This window comes from Trachemys scripta, chromosome 2 (assembly GCF_013100865.1).
Source record: "Trachemys scripta elegans isolate TJP31775 chromosome 2, CAS_Tse_1.0, whole genome shotgun sequence".
NCBI classification, from domain to species: Eukaryota; Metazoa; Chordata; order Testudines; family Emydidae; genus Trachemys; species Trachemys scripta.
In genome coordinates, this window is record NC_048299.1 from 200,549,202 (window position 1) to 200,569,113 (window position 19,912).

The window sequence follows — 19,912 nt, forward strand, 5'->3', positions numbered from 1 at the left end:
GTCACAGCAGCATGATTTGTCACATCAAAATCTGTAGAACTAACGTATCTTCAGCATTTTATTTAAGCATGGTATGTGCTCACCTTTTCACGCACTTTTATCTCCTATAACATCTCAACTATTGTGAACCCACAAATCCTGCAGTTTCCCTTGCTGTAGTAATGACAGCTCTGTGAGGATCAAACAGGTAAGTGCTGATGGTAATTAAATCCTTGCCATTTGTGGTTTAGTGTGTAGCCCTTATTCATGTGAGGAGTCCATTGGATGCAGGATTGACCTCTGAAGTCTAGTGTATGAAAGAGTAACTGTAATTTTGATAGCTTTAAAATTTGAGAAATTTCTTTTTCTAAAAGTAAGAACACTATAAAACATTCAGCATGAAACACAAACCATGCAACATTTGCCCAGTTTGGGTTTTTTTGTTATAAATCTGAAGCTGAGCTCAGGTTCTCTCCAAAAGATTCATAACCTTGACAGACATTTTGAATTAACCTAGGCTGACTTCTGTTTGAAATCCTGCAGAACTTACAGTTTCTAATAGATTGCTAAGAAATCAGCAGAAAAGTGACACTCAAGGGGTACAAATCCCCTGTAGATCAAAACTGAAGAGAAGGGATTGTGAAAACTTTTGTGACCTGAAATTACTAAATTTTGTATGGCTTAGGTAACAGGACAAATTTTAATGCATTTATCAACATTGATGTAGGTCATTGTTGCACTGGAATAGTAACATTTTGACTAATTTCTAAGAAAGGTTGAAGATTTTGAATGTATGCATCCAAAGCAAAACCTATCTATGTTTATGCAGTAACTGACTTCAATTGCAACACTTATATAAGTAAGGCAAGCAGGATTTGTCTGGTAGGTCTGATCCACCAAAGCATTTAAGTATGTGCTTAACTTTAAGCACAAGTAGTCCCCTGGTTTCAATGGAACAACTAACAAGCTTAAAGTTTAAGCAGATGCGTAAATACTTTGGATGAAGGCTTAAGGAATTAAAAAGATCAACTGGGACTTTGTTTTCACAGAATTTCTATATATTAAACAAAGTAAAAGTGCTTCTTACTTTTTATTTTCAAAGCAGGGAAAGTAGCCTCATTGTTTAATATGCCATGATTAACCTTCTGAAATTTAAATACAAATGTTGCCAATGAATTTGATACTTTCACTTAATATGATATGAAGCCAATTGAAAGCTGATAATTAGATCATTCCATTTTAGGCCCAGAATTTACACTATAATTATAAACCACAATTGACTAAACCTGCTCCAAGTTACACTTTTGCATCATCAGTGAAATCAATAGGATTTCAGAGGTGTAGCTGAGAGCATAGTTTGGCCATTTCTCATTGGAGTAGTAGATTAACTAAACTTTCTTATTTCTTGCAAGTATATTTTTAATACAGTTTCATTTTTCTTGCAGAATTTTGTTTTCTCTCCAAAAATCTGTTCCCATCATTCCTCCATATATTTGACAGAGCTACAGGGGAATATTCCCATTATGAATGGTGTAATGGAGAGCATTCATTAGATACACTGATCATCTACTAAATAATGGGCCCAAGTCTGTGCTCTTCACTTCAACAGACATTGTGTATGTATATCTGGATGAAGAATTTAGGCTGATACCCATTTCTAAATATATTGATTATAGGGGTTCTATCACTGCTGTTTAAAAGGAAATTTCTGATGCATCTGCATTTCTTGCTTGTGCATTCTTTGTTCTTGCTTTGGTATAGGTGATTGTGACTCCTGCGACGGCACAGATTGGCATGGTTATGCATGATGCTGATGTGCAGGGACCTAATCTAAATACAATGACTATAGCTAAAAGGAAAAAAGCAACTGCCACAAGTAATTATCACAATGAAGGGGAGAAAGAAGGTAAGAGTTCCTTCATTTATATGGGTGCAGCTCCAAGAAGAAAAATAAGTCTGACATTATGCTCTTAGAAGTCCATGCAGATCATTACTTCCTAGATGTGAGTTCTTAAACCACATATACATATCATGGGCAAGATTTTCAAAAGTGACAAGTGTTTAGCATGCCTAACTTGAGATGCCTGGTTTTCAGAGGGCTGGGTGCTCCACACTTTCGGAAAATCAGGCCCCTTTTGGTGTCTCAAGTTGAGCACCCAAAATCACTAGTCACTTTAGAAAATCTTGGCCAATTTTCTTCTGTGAGTAAATGTTTGCAGGTTCTGTCCCTTTAAGGGGCGGCTCCGGCCACCAACGCAGTAAGTGCGTGCCTGGGGCGGCAAGCCGCGGGAGGCGGCGTGCCGGCCGCCGTGAGGGCGGGAGTCAGGCAGCAATTCGGCGGCGGGACAGATCACCCGCGGAAACGCCGCCGAATTCGCCTGACTGCTGTGCTTGGGGCAGCAAAAAACATAGAGCTGTCCCTAGTCCCTTAATATAAAAACTCTTTAGGCGTGGACCTGTTTACTTATATGTCCGTACAGGGACAAGCTCACTCTATGCTCTATATATAAAATTACAACATCATAAGTTCTAGTGCAGAATCTCCTTAAATAGGTGTGGGAAGAAGGAAAGGAAGAGCAAAAGGTCATAAACAAAAGTTAAAACAAATCAACACTCTACATGCCTTTGTGTTATGTCAAACAGAGTAAATATGTGAGAATCTATATTACTTCTCCTAAATCAGATTTTGTTAAGCCACATGCAGAAGAGATTATTGCTACAGAAGAGACACCTGATCCAAATGAAATCCTAATTGTGGAAGAGGGAGATGATCGAGATGGTAGCGGGCAAGCAGTAAAGGAGACTGATGTGAAGTCAACAGTACCAGAAATAATTCTTCATCCCACAGGAAGCTTGATTAGACAGGGAGAGAAATCAGAGGAAACAAACACCTGAATAAAACTATGATGTCACTGTATGTGTGTAACAATGATTTTATTATGAAATAGATATCGATCTTGTGTTGAACTTCCATGGGGTTTAGCATCTCCATAATATGTTTATAGAAAGACCTCCTAATTCTGCTTATTACCCTTGTAATGGCTTCACACACAATGGGTTGTGGGTTTTTTTTAGTGTACATTCATATCTTAACATCATTGATTAAATACATTGCAGTTGCTTCTAAATATTCTTTAGAATGTATCTGGCTGGCCAGTGATTCAGGCTTTGATAAAATACAATGGCACAATGACAGGCGTGATTAGAAGATCTTATGATATATCCTGTCAAGAAGCATCATATTTACTACTCTGCAAAAGGCATGCATTGATATTGTATAGGGCTATGTAGAAGGGTTAGACCAATGCATACTAACCATCATGCTTTACAGCATTGCAATATTTATACATAAGTCAGTGATTCAAGTTTGTGCTAAGGAGTCTCAGATCTTTGGCTACTTAGATATCTTTGCACAAAAATGGCAGAAGTTGAAAAGTGGATGCCTAGAAGCAAGGTGAAAAGAACAATGAGTTCAAAATGTCTTTTGTTGATTTGTAACACAAGCTTAACCATTTTTAACGTGTGTGTGTGTGTGGTTACTGGTATTTGGATAACTCATACCTTTGAATTTTGTACATTTCTATGGAATGTTTTAAAATTGATTTTAAAACCCTCAAGGCCAAATTCTACTTGCTTTACCTAGGGGAGAAGTCCTCTGGATTTTCCTCTGATAGTTCAGAGGATTATTGTCCAATTAAAAGAATTAGGCTCATAACATATTTCCAGGGTATAAACTGACAAATTTGGGAATATGGAAAAACATAAATACCAGCTATTTTTAATGAAATTGTACAGAAATATATTCAAGAAAGAAAAGTTTAAAATGTTTAAATCATTTGCTGGTACTTTGATGCTTCTTATTGAACAGGGATCCAGTGGCCCCATGCAGCTCCCATTAAAAACAATGGAAAGACTCCCAGTGACTTAAATGGTAGTTAAATTGGGCCCTGTTTGGAGGCAATGTCAGTAAGTTTTCACTCTGGCAATGCTAACAACTTTCCTGTAAACAAGATGGATGTCACCAGACAAACCAGAGCTTGAACAACTTAGGATGACCCATACAAAGTGATTCATTCTGAGAGACAGCAAATTGCCAGCAGATGCTAAATAACACACAGCAAAATGTGGATGAAGCAAGAAATACAGAAAACAAAACAACCCCTAAGAATGCATACATCTCAGACTGAGCTATTGCTAAGACTGTTCCCACCAGCCACAGTTACTGTTTGACACATGCGGCCTGGTTCACTACTGTATTATTTCTGTTTTACATCATTGTAACTCCATTCAAATCAATAGAAAACTGGAGTGGCACATAGGCAAATCAGGCTGACAAATCATATATGCTAATGTACACTGGTTTGATTCAGAAACACTGAAGGGAGTGGTTCTACACTATGAGATGTTTTTAATGGCAACTCAAATGATACAAACATTGTTAGCCATGTATTGGCTTTTGACTGCAGCAGAAACATGGTGACTAGTCTAGAGGAGAAATAATGACTATATCATTGAGTGAGAGAGCAGCAGCTAGAGAAACTCTGCCCTTTCAAAATGTCACTGCTATGCAAAAATTGGTATTTGCTGCTTGTTTTGTATGCTTCTTAACTCTTCTTTATTGTTGTGATTATTTGAAACTTGCATAATCTTATCAACGTTCTTTAAAGCTCTTCAGAGCAGGGAATTTGTCTTTGCCTGCATCAAAGTACCATGAATATCTACGGTGCTATATAAGTGATAAATATAACAATGATGCAGGTTTTTGCCATTCAGTGCCTGATCCAGCTCTTATTCAAGTCAGTAGGGGCCTTTCCATTGACTTGAATGTTCTTACAAGGCCTGATTTGATGACCATTCTCAAGTAGCGGAAGCCTCAAATTTAGGCTATGGATATCAATGACAGAATTCTTTATTAACTTAAATTGAAGCAGGATTGGGCCTGTACATTTTGGTTTAAAACAAAATAGATTGTTGCTATTTTTATCAAAGCCTACGCTGAATAGAAAATAAGAGTTTTTTTGTTTTAGCACTGAAAATACATCAGGATTTCTGTTTTGTTTTGTTTTTAATTCCTCTACAAAGCTCAGAACACAGACACAACAGTATTCTGTTAGGGCATACTCACTAACCGGTCTAGTGTCATTATCAGAGGTGAGTGAAATGCAAAAGGTAAACATACAGCAAAAATGGTGATAATTAAATAAAATCTTTAAAATTATTATTTTAGTTACTAACTTGGTGTCATTCACATAGGCAAGAAAGTGCTTTTAAAAATAAATTATCTTTATATCTTGTTTCTGTAAAATTGATTGAATGACCCTAAACTACTTACAATAAAACTGAAATAAAAGAACTGTTGAGTGTACTCTATTTACGATGGTATTGAATACGTATTTTTCTTGTGTTTTGAATCTTTAATGTGAGAGCTCATTATATGCGCCACTATCCATGTTCTTTAGTCCTCCAGTCCATTATATGATGACAGAATGTGAATTATTTCTATATCCTGCAGTCAGACAGGTACAGACATTTTGACTAGGGTTGCCACCTTTCTAATTGCTGGTAACCAGATCCCTGAGGCCCTGCTCCCTGCCCCACCCCTTCCCCCAAAGCCCCACCCCCTTCTCCCCCTCTTTCCCCCAAGGTCCCGCTCCTGTCGCTTGCTCCTCTCCCCGTCTCTCGCTGGATCATCTCCACCACCCTCTGTCCCCCCACCATCCTCCTGGGCTCCCTCTGCTCTGGGTATGTCACAAGAGCTGCTGCAGCCTGACAAGGAGCCTGCCTGTAGGTAGGAGTCAGCCCCGGCTGAGCAGGGCTGGTATGGATTAATTACCCAGCACCTACCCTCGCCTCACGGTAACTGGACTTTTGGTGTCTGACCGGACACAGCCAGGTCCCCTTTTTTATCTGACTTTTTGGTCGAAAACTGGACACCTGGCAACCCTAAATGGCACCTGGACACAGAAGCCAAAAACCAAACTGTCAGGGTTGCCACCCATCCAGATTTTACCCAATCTGTGACTGTATTTTGAAAGATTTCAGAGTAGCAGCCGTGTTAGTCTGTATCCGCAAAAAGAACAGGAGTACTTGTGGCACCTTAGAGACTAACAAATGTATTAGAGCATAAGCTTTCGTGGGCTACAGCCCACTTCTTCAGATGCATATAGAGTGAAACATATATTAAGGAGATATATATACACACATACAGAGAGCATGAACAGCATATCAGCATATCCTATAGCCTCCTCCATCCAAATCCATTGTTGCCCCCTAGCAGGGTGGGGGGCATTGAACCTGGGTCTCCAATAGCCCAGGGGGGTGCACTAACCACTAGACCAACAGTTAAAGTAGGTGCTACCTACCCCTTTTTTGTGTGGTCTGAGGCAGGTTCCTAACTTATTCCCTCATGAAACATCTCTAGGAGCCTATGCTGTCTGACTAGAGGCAGCAGGTTCCCATTCGTAGATTGCTAAACAGAACTATGTGCTTCCCTGCAGCCTGGACTTAGGCACTTATCGCTGACAGAGGGGATGGGGATTAGCACACATCCCTGTTGTCGGCATCTCACAATGGCTAGCTTAGGTGGCTCCTTGCCTAGCGTGCTGGTTTTGTAGATGGCTGTCTGAGGTCTATCTCTTCCCATCCACTGTATACGGAGCCCAGGCGCCTAACTCAGCTTTGTGGATCGCAGTTTCCTGTGATTATCTAGGCAACATGATGCTCAGCCTTGTAATGCCTAAGTCCCTTCACAGATCCCACCTACTGTTCTGAAATGTATTTCCATATTATCAGGACCCTCTTTTCTGGAGCGGTTTGATAGCGTGTACAACACAGGTGCCAGGAAAAGGTTAATGAGCGGCTGTGGACTCAGCCCCACTCTGCTACACCTACCATAGGGCTCAGGCTTGTGGGGAAGGGAGGTAATGGGGGAGGTGTGGATCACAGCTCAGCTAGGGACTGACTAGGAAGGAGAGCAGACTTTCAGATCTCATTCTGTGGGAGAGGCTTAGCTGGGGCAGGAAATGGCATAAAAGAAGGCTGCCTGCCAGAGCCTCCCTCAGAGAAGATAGATCAGATGTGGGACTATTGTCCTTTTGATTTGCTACTGATGACTTGCCTGTAGAGGCAGGCGGTATCCTGCCTGCAGTGGGCAACAGCCAAATAAAACCCCTTTTGTTTCTTTAGGGCTGACTAAGGTTTTGGTAGTGGTTTGTTCAGAATGCCGGAGTGATCTGTGTCACAGGCTGAAATGGAACGGCTGAATTATCAGTTAAAGTGACACCACCTGCCAGTAAAGATTTTTCTGCCATCTGAGCAGTCAGTCAATTGCTGGATTTGGTTTAATGTTGTAAGAGGCTCTAGCTTAAGATTTTATTTTGAGAACATGAAGAAGGGTTTATTTTTTGGAGGGGGGAAGAAACAGTTAAATCTTTCTGGTGCCAGAAAGGAGATTCCTCTTAACTGGAAAAGCTCCTTCTGTTATGTGCAGCAAAGATATCATGGATCGAGGAAGAAAATATTTTTATGGGGACAAACACTAACATGTTTATCTTGCCCTTATCCAAAGTTGAATTAAGACATCGAAGAAGGAACATAACAAAGAGTAATGGAGGGGAAACCTGACTTAATTTAGGATGAATGTATTTTAACATCTTTAAATCTTAGTTCCCAGATACCATATGTTCAGGAAAGATATTATTAAAATATAGCTGGGTCACAGTTATCCTGACATGCTATTCAAATGAGTGGTTCTTTAGAAAACTGCAGCAGCTGAAATAGGCATATTTGTGCAGCAGTGAAGGAGTGAACATTAACCGTACTAACTTGAGTGAGAATTGCAAGTGTGTATCTGGGTGGTAGAATCTGACCCATAAAGTTTTCCAACATTGACTCAATTGCTGATGTGAAAAAGCAACATTATCAAGAAGAATTAGGCTTGAAATTTGACCTATAACTTTAAAACGTATATATATTTGCATAGCCTATGCAATTCTGTGTATGTTTTCTAAATAAATACTTAAAAAAACTTGGAATCAAAAATCAGTGTGTGTGCATGGTGAAGGGAACAGATTTCAGTTCTGTGTCCAAATTTTTTTAAATAACAATGAGAAACACAAAAGTCACACCTAATTAAAATATGTTGACATATCTTTCCAAGCCATTTGTTGTAAGAGATGCAGAAGTCAAACCACATTCTCTTAGCTGTGTTGGATGCAAGAAGCCTATAGGCTGATCAGAGAGCATGTGCCTGCCCACCGTAGCAAGGCTTTCCCTACCCCTAGATCACTGTGCTAGCATATCATTTTCTAGCAATGACTGCTAGTTGTGTTGACTATTATGCAAAATACCCAATTGTGTGATGTCACACAAATGTAAATGTAAAAACAAGGTAAATATCAAAATGGCCCTCCACCTAAATGTAATGAAATCCATTCTTGACAAAAATCTGATCATTTATTGGTTTAAAAAATCTACATTAAAATAAAGAGGCAGCAGGTTTCATTTACAGAACATTGGACTGAGACTCAGGAGACCTGGGCTGTATTTCCACTGCTGTCACGGCCCTGCCGTGTCAACGTGGGTAAATAATTTCACCTCTCTGTGTCTGTTTCCCCTTTCATCTTTTGTATGTCTTGTCTAAACTGAAAGATATTTGGGGCAGGGACTGTCTCTTATTATGTGTATGTACAGTGCCTAGCAAAATGGGGCTCCAGTCTCAGTTGGGGCCTGTGGGCACTATCATAATGCAAATAAATAATAACTAACTAGCTTTACTGAACTCTAAACCAGTGGTGTGAAACATCCAGCTAACTTGAGGTATTTACCTGGCTTGCTTGACAAGTTCAGATTCTATAGAATCTAAGTTTTCATTTAAAAAAATTCAAGCCCCCAATGGATGCAAAGATAACTTTCACAGTATGAACCAAGTGTAGACAGTCTGAACGAATAGCTCTGAGAAGTGTGAACTCCATTACCTACTTTTCATCTCATTGGGTGTTAATAAAGCATAACAAATTATGACACTAAAAATGTAAGCATTAAAACATTTTATTGCCTGTAACAGATGTGGATGAGGAAATGGGTGGGAGTGAAATCTATGACATAGAGAAAGTATGTCACACAGGAGTGTTGGTAAGAAAATGAACTTTATTTGCTGGGCACAGTACTGTCAACTGAGTCAAGGCTGCAAAAGATACAAGACAGTGGGATCAGAATCCTCTGATTCCAGTGGCTACTTTTACAAATGGGAAGGAGGATTAGGAGCTGCTGCAGGGAGGGAAATACCAGGTGGAGAGGAGACAAGAGAAAGAAAGAGAAAAGGGGGAACGGAGAAGAATGAGAAACTACGGGCAGAAACAGTGGTGGTGCTGAAGAAGAGCATATTTTTCCAGAATTACCAGGAAGGCAGCAAGGACCATCACTAACGATATAACAACTAAAAGTTTAAATAATTACACAAAGGCCACAGCAAGCAACCTACCCATTGCCCTTGCGCAAACTCCCCATCACCAGTGAGAGAACTAATGTGGGAGCTACCTTCCTGCTAAAACAAATACAACCCCTAGAATGGCTGTTATTACAAGCACAGAGGAGAGAGCGTCGTTACCTGTCTCTCTGTCCGTCCCGGCCCCACAAACCCCCTGAGCTTTGGTACTTTGCAGAAATACGGAAATGGACATAGACACATTTTGTGTCCAGAGAGCGGACCTGCAGCAGTCATGAACAGTCTCGGACAGGCAGACAGACACCCACCCCGGGATAAGCAGCGCTGCACTGGGAGACACACGCGTTAACAGCCGTAATGCACGGAGACAGACATCAGTCTGCAGCAGCAGCGGCGGCGGCGCTGAACACACCGCGGCTTGCCCGCAGCACACGGCGCGAGAAGGCAGAGGTCTGCAGGACGGCGCTGGGACACGCGCACACTCATGTTGATAGCCCCTCCCCCCGGTGCTGTCGCTAATTGGCCCGTGGCCCTGCCGCCTGCACGTCGCAGAGGCGGCAAAGCTCCATTCTGGGCGGGCGCGTGCCCCAGCTGAGAGCGGCAGAGCAGATACGCCAGGGAGCGGGGTCACGTGGGGCGAGGCGGCGGCGGCGGCGGCACAGCTGAGTGGAACTGGCTGGGCTCCGGGACCCGGAATCCCCCTTCCCCCGCTTCAGTGCGCAGGCGCGCCTGCTTCACGGGCTCCCGGGGCAACCGACGCTGCATTCCGCTCGGCCCCAACCACTGCTGCTCGGCAGGAGGTAAGCGGAGGCCCGGGCTTTGCCGGGGGGTTTGCTCCGGGGCCCCGCTGGGGCTGGGTGTCCTCACGCCCACAACCCCCAACGAGCCCGGGGGGGGGGGGGGGGGGGTGCGGCCAAACCTCCCGCCTCCGCGGTGCCCCAGGCAGCGCCTGCGGCTCCCGCCTCTCCCCGGCCGCTGCGGGGACAGGACCGGCCGCCACCTCATCACGGTGCCGCCGCCCCGGGCCAGCCGAGGGGGCTTCCTGCCTGAGCGCTGCCGTGGCGAGAGTCCGAGCCGGCCCGGGCTGCCGTAGGGGAACGTGGCGGGGTCACCCGGGGTTGGGGGCGGGTCTGGCTGGGAGAGACGCTCCGGGAAACTGAGGCCGGTGGAGCTAAAGCTGCTGGAGTGTGGGGGGGCCCCGCACCCCGACTCTCCGGGGGAGGGGCCGGGGTGGGGTGTGGAGCGAGCCTCCGCGCCCGGCACGTATCCGCGCGACGCGTGCTGGGATCCTGGCCTAAACATGCCGAATAACGGAGCGTGAATTTGAAAAATACTTTCCAGAAACACCTGCCAGCCGCGGCCCTTTGTACCTGTGCGGCTCTTACGGGGAAGTTGTTGAACTTGTTTAGCTGCGGGGCATTTTTGCCTTGGTTTTGCTGGTTATGTCTGTTGTGTAGCAGAGGATGAAGTTACGAATCACTTGGCGTGCACTCGCCGTGTCTGCGTTTTGAGTTGCGGCCAATGACCTGCTTTGTCTGAGTTGTTTTATGTAGACTCTTGCAGTTTTCATCTTAAGCAACCATGGAATACACTTTGAAAGCCTTGATGGCTCTGAGCAGGGCTGGATGACAGGGTGTTTAAAACCCCTGCACTTGGTACATCAGGACATGATGGTAAAAATGCCCACTTCTTGGCTATGCATCAGCTCCATAATGGCTATCACCAGTGAAGCTACACAGGAGGTGATGTGTACATCTGATGATTTCTAAATACTACACACTTATAGGATTTAGTAGCCAGGGCTGGTCTTAGGTGGTGTTTTGTCAATCACGGCAGAAAATGTTTTGAGTCCTCAAACATCACTATTCGTGTTCCTCTCCTCCTCCCCCCACCCCCAAAGACACTGAAAAAAAACCTGATTTGGCAGAACCCTAAGAGATTAACTTTGCTACTTACAGCAGTGCCATGTCCCATGATGTGTGTTGCCCAATTGGGATTCCTTCTGAGGAGAAGGAAGATTGCATACGATTCGTATGTAGTGGTAGGAAAATCCAAAGCATCAAAGTCATTTCTTAACAATATGATGATGCGTCCAGTGTCTTTTTGAGTGCTAACTAGTCAATGTTTGTGAAATGCATTGAATGTGAAAAGTGGTATATACATACTTACTTATGGTGGCTTTTTCCTAATGAGAAGAGGGAATGTTTTGTCTCTCACTGGTCTCTCTGTACACCCCTGCAGCTCAGATAAAGATCCATTACACTTTTTTCAAAGATTCTCCAACAAAACCAGGGAAGACCAGATTTGATAAACCTGATTTTTGAAGGTAAAAATAAGTAATGTTAAAAAAAATCCTTAACGTTTTTACTGCTTTTTGCTCCTTTATGGTGTATAAAGAGCATAAACCCAATCAAAAATAAAGCACCTTGTTGGTCACCTTTAAATGGTGTCTAAAGCTTTTTGAGGGCTGTGTAAAGGTGGGGCAGTTTTAACTTGTATTTAGAGAGGCTTTAGTTCTTTCCATTAAGTGAAGTTCTTGAGCTGTGGTCTGTGGAGCACTTGCTTGTGGTTGACGGAGATGAGATTAGTTACAGTGTTGCTGCTCCTTGTTTCTAACTTCTAAATAGCATGAAGACAGATGAAAATATTTGCCTGATGCTACTTTTCCATGAAAACAATTTTTGTAATTGCTATAGGTATGTTATGTGATTGTACCGATCACCTCCCTCTCTATCTGCTAATGTGAATAGGAGAGGAGGTGGTCCATGAACACTCTGCTATAGTGTTGGTAACATTCTAAAACGAATTTTAGAACCCCCTAAGCTAAACAAAGAAAAAGAGATGTCTATACATGAACATGATTACTGAGGCTGTCAGGCTACTGCTTGAATTAATGACTACATCATCAATGCATCTTCTTGGGTTTTACTTTCAAATACAGCAAAAATAAACCTAAAAGGAGTGGTAAGCAGCAGTAACAATAAATATAATTTTATCGGCTAGTATCTGAGTTCTTTGTTTAAATACATCAATATTTAAGTTTGATTCTTTGTTTTGTGAACTTTGCACCTTCTTTCTGAATATGGAACATTTGATTATATGTCTAATTGTGTACATAACCCCCCCCCTTTTTACATGCAAATCTTGTAATGCTGGTATATAGCAGGCATTTGTCTGCCACAGTATTCAAAATAACCTATTTGTTTGTAGACTCCTGCAGTTTTCATCTTAAGCAACCATGGAATACACTTTGAGAGCCTTGATGGCTCTGAGCAGGACTGGATGACAGGGTGTTTAAAACCCCTGCACTTGGTACATCAGGACATGATGATAATGGCATACGGTGGGCATGCAAACTTTTGCTCATCTCTGAAATTTTGGCCTTGTGGATTTAAGAAATCTCCATTTAAAATGGGCAACTATAACACTTAAAATTTAGATTTTTTAAAAAGTGGGTGTGATGGGTTCCCCCCCAGGGTGCCACCTGGAACTGGGGTACCACTGAGCCCCCCTGACCCACCAGCCTGGGCTCCCTTTACACTGAACTGCTGTGACCAGCCTGCCAAGCCCTTTGCCACATACTCCAGCACACATACAGGTAGGGACACACCCAGTTGCAGTACATACAGACTGCTGAGATTAGCTCTGCATGGGGAGGCTACAGCTAAGGAACTGCTCAGCTGCTCAAGTGCACCCCTCCCCCGCCCCTCCCAAGTGCAAACCCAAAATTATACTGTCTTGCACTGCACAGAGATCTGTACAGCGTAAACTCATGAAATTTGTGGAGAGGATATATATATAACTGCTTTTTGCCTCAAGTTATAAATCCCACACACTGGTTTGTAATAAAGCAGAAGCAAATTAACTACAAAAGATAGATTTTAAGTGATTATAAGGGATAGTAAACAGATCAAAGCAGGTTACCTATCAAATAAACAAAAATGCAATCTAAGCTTAATATACTAAAGAGATTGGATATGAGTAGCAAATTCTTACCCTAAATAATGATTTAAGCTGGCTGCAGAGATTCTTAAGGGGCCAGCTGCCCTTGCTTGCAGCTTAAAAACCTCGGGTATTCCTTTCACAGGTTAGAAATCCCTTAGCCTGGGTCCAGTACTTGTTCCCAGTTCAGTCCTTGTTTCTCAGGTGTTTCCAAGAGTCTCCTTTGGGTGGGGAGTCAGTGTAGAACAGTGATGTAGAACAGTCATTCCCCTGCCTTAAATAGCTTTTGCATATGGTGGGAACCCTTTGTCTCCAAGCTTGGTTCCCACGCCTTTCAGTGGAAATGCTCTGGTATTCCAAGATCGAGTCCAGTAACAATCACATGGGCAAGTCACATGCCCATGCATGCTTTGCTTAGTCACAGCAGAGGCCATTACCCATACTTTAGTTAGAAAGTTTACAAGAAAGCCCATTAGATGTAGATGGGTGTCTTCCATGGTCCATTGTGAGTTAAGTGTCCTCCTGATGGGCCATCCAACTTGAGTGGGCCCTTCCCAGCCAGTCATTTGGGGTATGTCTACACTGGCAAGTTTTTGCGCCAGAAGTTATACCACTTTAATGAAAAGCGCAGCAGCAATATTAGATTGCTTTTGATATTCACAGACGAGCTGACTGCAGTGGAACATTGCTTTTGGGAAACTAGCACAGAGTGGTGGGATCACATAGTTATGCAAGTCTGGGATGACAAACAGTGACTGCAGAACTTCTGGATGTGGAAAGCCACCTTTATGAAACTGTGTGCTGAGCTTGCCCCAGCCCTGCAGCGCAAGGGATCCCAAATGAGAACTGCGCTCTGGGTGAAGCATGTGGCGATTGCAGTGTGGTAGCTGGCGACTCCAGACTCCTACCGGTCGGTCACGAACCAGTTTGGAGTGGGGAAGTCAACCATTGGTGCTGTGTTAACGCAGGTGTGCAAGGCCATTAATCGCATTCTGCTGCGAAAGACCGTGACTCTTGGCAACATACGTGATATTGTGGATGGCTTTGCACAGTTTCCCTAACTGCGGTGGGGTGATAGGTGGGACACACATTCCAATTCTGGCACTGGACCATCTTGTGACTGAGTACATCAATCGGAAGGGGTACTTCTTTATGGTTTTGCAGGCGCTTGTGGATCACTGTGGGCCGATTCACAGACATTAACATGGGGTGATCTGGAAAAGTGTATGACGCACGTATCTTTAGGAATGCTGGTCTGTACAGAAAGCTGCAAGCAGAGACTTTCTCTTCAGACCAGAACATCACCCTAGGGGAAGTAGAAGTGCCCATAGTGATATTGGGAAACCCGGCGTACCCATTAATGCCATGGCTCTTGAAGCCATACATGGGAAACCTAGATAGCAATAAGGAGTGGTTCAACAAAAGGCTGAGTAGGTTGAATGTGCATTTGGCTGCTTAAAGGCGCGCTGGCGATGCCTATATGGCAGGCTAGACCTGAGTGAGGAAAATATTCCAACAGTTATAGCCACGTGTTGTATGCTGCATAATATTTATGAAGGGAAGAGCGAACGGTTTTCTCGGGGTGGACTGCTGAGGCAGAAAGCCTGGCTGCTGATTTTGAGCAGCCAGATACCAGGACAATTAGAGGGGTGCAACGTGGAGCAGTAGGAATAAGGGATGCCTTGAGACAACAGTTCCAACAAGAAAATTGGTAACGGTTGCTGCTATGCTTGGGACTGTAATGATTACTTAAATCTGGTAGCCTATGAAGGAGCTATGATTGTTAAGTCCTAGGATTCAGTGTAAGGGACTAATAAAGTTGCTGATTTGCATGGTGCCATTAAGTACCATCCCTTGCGGGAAAATAAAGAAAGAGTGCATATTAATAAAAACACTGCTTTTATTGACAAACCACACAGGCGCACACAGCCATACAACACAGTTAGTGGGGGGGAGGGAAGGAATCGGAGGGGGATGATTTTCGTAATTGAGTATAGGTCCAGCTTTTATTGGAACAGCTGTCTGCAGGGGTGGAGTGTAGAGGAAAGCACAAAGTGTCAAAAAGTGGAAAGGAATGCACAGGGGAGAGTCTGGAGCATGTCGGTTTGACACTCCATAACTTTAATCAGCCTCTCTGTGGCATCCCTGTTGTAAGAATCCTTCTTTTCTCTTTCCTGCTTTTCACTTTCCCTCCACTTCTTGTGTTCAGTGTTTTCAGCCTCTGACTGCTGCAGCACAATCTAGAACATATCTTCCTTGGTCCTTCTCAAACGGTTTCTTATCTTGTGCAGACACTCTGCTGCTGTAGGACGGTTGTTTCTCAAGGTGAAATCTGGAAACACATGGTTCACAATAAACAGAAGAGCTATTGTCAGCTACACACAGAGCATTAGAAACAACAGTAACATTAACACAATGCTGGTAACATGCCTATCACTTTCTCGGTGACTCTAGGCAAGCACACATGAGGCAGAAGACCCCACCTATGGTGAGGCCAGGGCAGTGAAGCAATCTGAAAAGGTTACTTATGGGGGGCAATACTCTAAACGGTACCACTGTTTTCCACAGGCAGTGGTCACCATGGAAGATATCTCACTCCTGAGGGTAAGCAGGAAATCAAGGGTGCATCTGCTACACGCTTGTGGCTTCCACCCCGGTCCCTAAGTTGCTCGCCTGTGTGCAGCTTTGGTCCCTGTCCAAGTGATTGCAGAGTGGCATGGGAAAGTCTCTCTCAATGCAGGAAGGAACAAGGCAGCTCTGCCAACGAACCTCCGGCAGAGGATTGCCAAGTACCTCAAGGAAAGTTTCCTAGAGATCTCTGTGGAGGATTCCCATAAAATCTCGGAGTGCCTCAACTCTTTGTTCCGCCGTACTGACCCCAAAATCTTACTTGAAATTGCATACTTGGCAAAGGTTCCTTCATCGGCATCATGATTGGCCACGATGCTCTTCTGCAACTGGCTGGACTGCTGCAGGGTTACAAACAGCTCCTGGCTCTCCGGCTCACCTGTCTCCCATTCTCCTCCTCCAAGACCTCCTCCTTAGTGTTGCCTGAACTGGCCTGGGTTTCCGACTCCTCAGAGGTTTCCACGCTGCTCTTGGGGGTTGTGGTGGAGTCACTGCTGAGAATCGCATGCTGCTTCTTGTAGAAGAGGCATATCTGCAGTGCTGTACCAGAGCAACTGTTCGCCTCCCTTACCTTCTGGTATGCCTGCCGCAGGTCCTTGATTTCACACGTCACTGTGGTGTGTCCCTGATGTAGCCCTTCTTCCCCACGCTTTGCGCAATCTGCTTGCAGATGCCTGCGTTTCTATGGCTGGATCAGAGTTATGCCTGCACAGCTTCTTCTCCCCACAGACCAAGAATATCCATCACCACCTGTGTACTCCAGGCTGGATCGCATTTGGAGTGTGGAGCTGCCGTGATTATCTGTGCAAGCGAGCTCTCCATGCCAAACAAACAGGAAATGGAAATTCAAAAGTTCCTGGTCCTTTGATAGAGGAGGGACTGTTTCCTGTGTACCTGATTTCTGTGCAGCAGAGCTGAAAGCGTTTACCAGAGCATTGTGAGACACCTCCTGGAGGCCAGTTAGGTCAACGTAAGCAATGCAGTGTCTACTCTGCCTCTTTGTTGACCTAGCAACATCGAATTAAGCACTATGCCTCTCATGGAAATGGAGTAATTAAGCTGACGTAGTGGGCGAGTTACGTCAGTGAAAGGGACCTGGCTCTATAGATGCATTTGTCATTAGGTCAGCATAAGGCCTCTTAAACTACACTACCAAACTGCATAATGTAGATTGGCCTAACACTCCTAACCCATTTGGCCGAGGAAATGAGATTGAACTCAGAAATTAAACTCAAGTCTCCTGAATTAACATACAGAATATTGGAATTGGGCCATTCAATAGGTTAAAAATATTCTGAGTAATAACATTGAGGTCTCATTCTGTAAACAGCAAAATTCTGCATTGGTGTACACTGTACAGCTCCATTGACTGAGAAGTCAGTGAAGTCTCAGGGTATATGCAAGTCTGGAATGTAACAGTCTCAAAAAGAAATCCTGTCTTTGGGCTGGTGGCATGGTCACTGTGCTGGTTTTTTGAGGAAATAATGGAAAGTAAGCAATGGAGGAGCATTCCTGTGAAGGAGGAGATGTTTCAGTAATGTTCATTGGAACTGAAATACAGGCTTATTTCACCTTGATGAATATACAGCAAAGATGGAACTCTCTAGATCTTGTTAATCAAATGGAGGACAAATTGGAATTTGACTTGTGATATATACTGAAGTGGAGTTATCATCTTCAAGCAATTTTTGTAAACTATTGTTATAGGGTGGTGGTTTTTTTATTTTTTGTACTCTCGTTCTACTGCTGATACACTATTCCTTTGATTTATTTCCTCTGATTCCCTGGATGAAAAGTCTGTGTGTTATCGGGGTCAAGGAGCTCTGAGGCTGCATTGCATTACAATAATGTCAAGCATAGATGATCTATGAATGCATAATGTAGAAAACACTATCACATGCTGGGGATTAACAGACTTATCCTTTTTACAAACAGTAGTTTTGTGACTGTCCATAAAAGTTCAATCAGCAATACCAATATTTTATACTAGGAAACAGATCTATTCTCCTCTTCCCTCCTCACCTTCCCAGGGAAAATTCTGGAATCTTGGTTTCCCCTCCCCCCCTTAAATCCCATTCATACTAAAGACTGTTTTATATGCAAATTGAATGCATGATTAGATTCTTCTTGTGATGCATGTGCTTAATTAAAATCAATGTTAAGTGCATCAAAGAGAAAATTACTTGTGTGTGTGTGTGTCAGAGAGAGAGAGAGTGTAAAATCATTTAACATTGAAGTGTGAAAGTAGATTAAGGAAAGTTTCCAGTTGTCATTTATGTGGCTATCAAATTGCATATTTGCACTTTTTGGTAAAGACTTTATGGGACTCTGTGTTTGAAATCTCTATGCTTGTATCTGATAGTGATGATGATGGTATAATGTGTGGCTACAATGCAATATATGTTTAAAAGCATGAATTAATTATTGTTGGATTGCTTTTCATATTTCCAGTCTTGCCGTGTACATGGATGCTTTATTTTTTGTTTAAAATTAGGTGAGAAAGAGGTGAAAATAAAGTCCTAGATAATCCAAATCAGATCAGTGGAAATACGAATCTCATCTGTTTTGAGAAAGGAGAGGGACAATCCCTCTTCCATAGGCACTGCAATAAAGGCTTTTCCCCCTGGTGCTGCATGCTTGTGCCTCTCCACAGAGTTCAGTAACTAAACTGGGTTGTAGGGGTGCAGAGAGGTGTGTACCTTTTTATGCTTTGGTCATCCCAGGAAGAAATTGAAATGAGAGGAAATACTGCACAAATTTCATGGTTCCCTTCCATGATTGCTACAGAGAGACCCGGCCAGTTGTGATGTGGCTCCAAGAGGAGCTGCACTGCTGTGAAGAGAGAGGGATCATTAAAGTGGCTGAAGTCTCTTAGGATGGGTCCATGAAAGTGCAAGATTGGGAAGGTGTTCAGCCTCCAATAAACAGATCACTTTTCCTTTCCTCTAAAAGGAATATGCCAAAAAAATAAGGTCTCTGTCTACAGGTATAAGATATGAATTTAAACAGATACTGGTATAATCTTTCTCTCCTCCACCTTGATGGGTGTAGGCACTTTTTTAAAAATTCTCATATAAAATCTTTTTTCAATTTAGCGTATGTCTCTTGAGAAAGGTTTGAAGCTAAACCAAAGCTATGAGAATATCTTATATGAAAATGATCCCGTCCACTGGGAGGGTGAAGTTTCTTAAACCAAGCTTTTCAAGTTGGTCAGTAATTGTGTGTTCCTTGTTTTCTGGGTGCCTAACTTGGTACCCTGGGGTCTGACTTACAGAAATGCTGAGCTCCCAGAGCTGCAACTAAAGTAAATGGGAGCTGTGTGTTGAACATTTAAAGTTCTATATTATGCTAAGTATTCTCAAATATCAGGCCCTAAGTGTCTCAAATTGGACACCTAAAACTAGTGGATACTTTTGAACTTAGAATCATAGGACTGGAAGGGACCTCGAGAGGTCATCTAATCCGGTCTGCTGCACTCATGGCAGGACTAAGTATTATCTAGACCATTCCTGACACGTGTTTGTCTAACCTGCTCTTAAAAATCTCCAATGATGGAGATTCCACAACCTCCCTAGTCAATTTATTCCAGTGCTTAACCACCCTGACAGTTAGGAAGTTTTTCCTAATGTCCAACCTAAACCTCCCTTGCTGCAATTTAAGACCATTGCTTCTTGTCCTATCCTCAGAGGTTAAGAAGAACATTTTTTCTCCCTCCTCCTTGTAACAACCTTTTATGTACTTGAAAATGGTTACTATGTCCCCTCTCAGTCTTTTCTTTTCCAGACTAAACAAACCCAATTTTTTCAATATTCCATAATAGGTCATGTTTTCTACACCTTTAATAATTTTTGTTGCTCTTCTCTGGACTTTCTCCAATTTGTCCACTTCTTTCCTGAAATGTGGCGTCCAGAAGTGGAC

At 43.1% G+C, this 19,912-nt stretch overlaps 2 protein-coding genes across 8 annotated transcripts in view; both read left to right on the plus strand.

Moving 5' to 3' along the window:
• The window catches only part of MYOM1 (myomesin 1), a 98,704-nt gene extending 95,808 nt beyond the window's left edge, over positions 1-2,896 (plus strand). For 3 of the 6 annotated variants that reach the window (XM_034762702.1, XM_034762703.1, XM_034762704.1), the window contains 2 exons: positions 1,741-1,885; positions 2,663-2,896. In XM_034762702.1, coding sequence (XP_034618593.1) covers positions 1,741-1,885; positions 2,663-2,874 — 357 coding nt within the window. In that variant the 3' untranslated portion in view covers positions 2,875-2,896. The other 3 variants (XR_004644707.1, XM_034762708.1, XM_034762707.1) reach the window with 3 other exon arrangements.
• A 7,165-nt stretch (positions 2,897-10,061) lies between these two features.
• Positions 10,062-19,912, plus strand: part of LPIN2 (lipin 2) — a 67,309-nt gene continuing 57,458 nt past the window's right edge. Inside the window, exon 1 of one of the 2 annotated variants that reach the window (XM_034762714.1) lies at positions 10,062-10,224. The gene's annotated coding sequence lies outside the window, so the exon portion shown is untranslated. Of the gene's footprint in view, positions 10,225-11,453; positions 11,751-19,912 lie in introns of those variants that run through there. The other variant, XM_034762711.1, reaches the window with a different exon arrangement.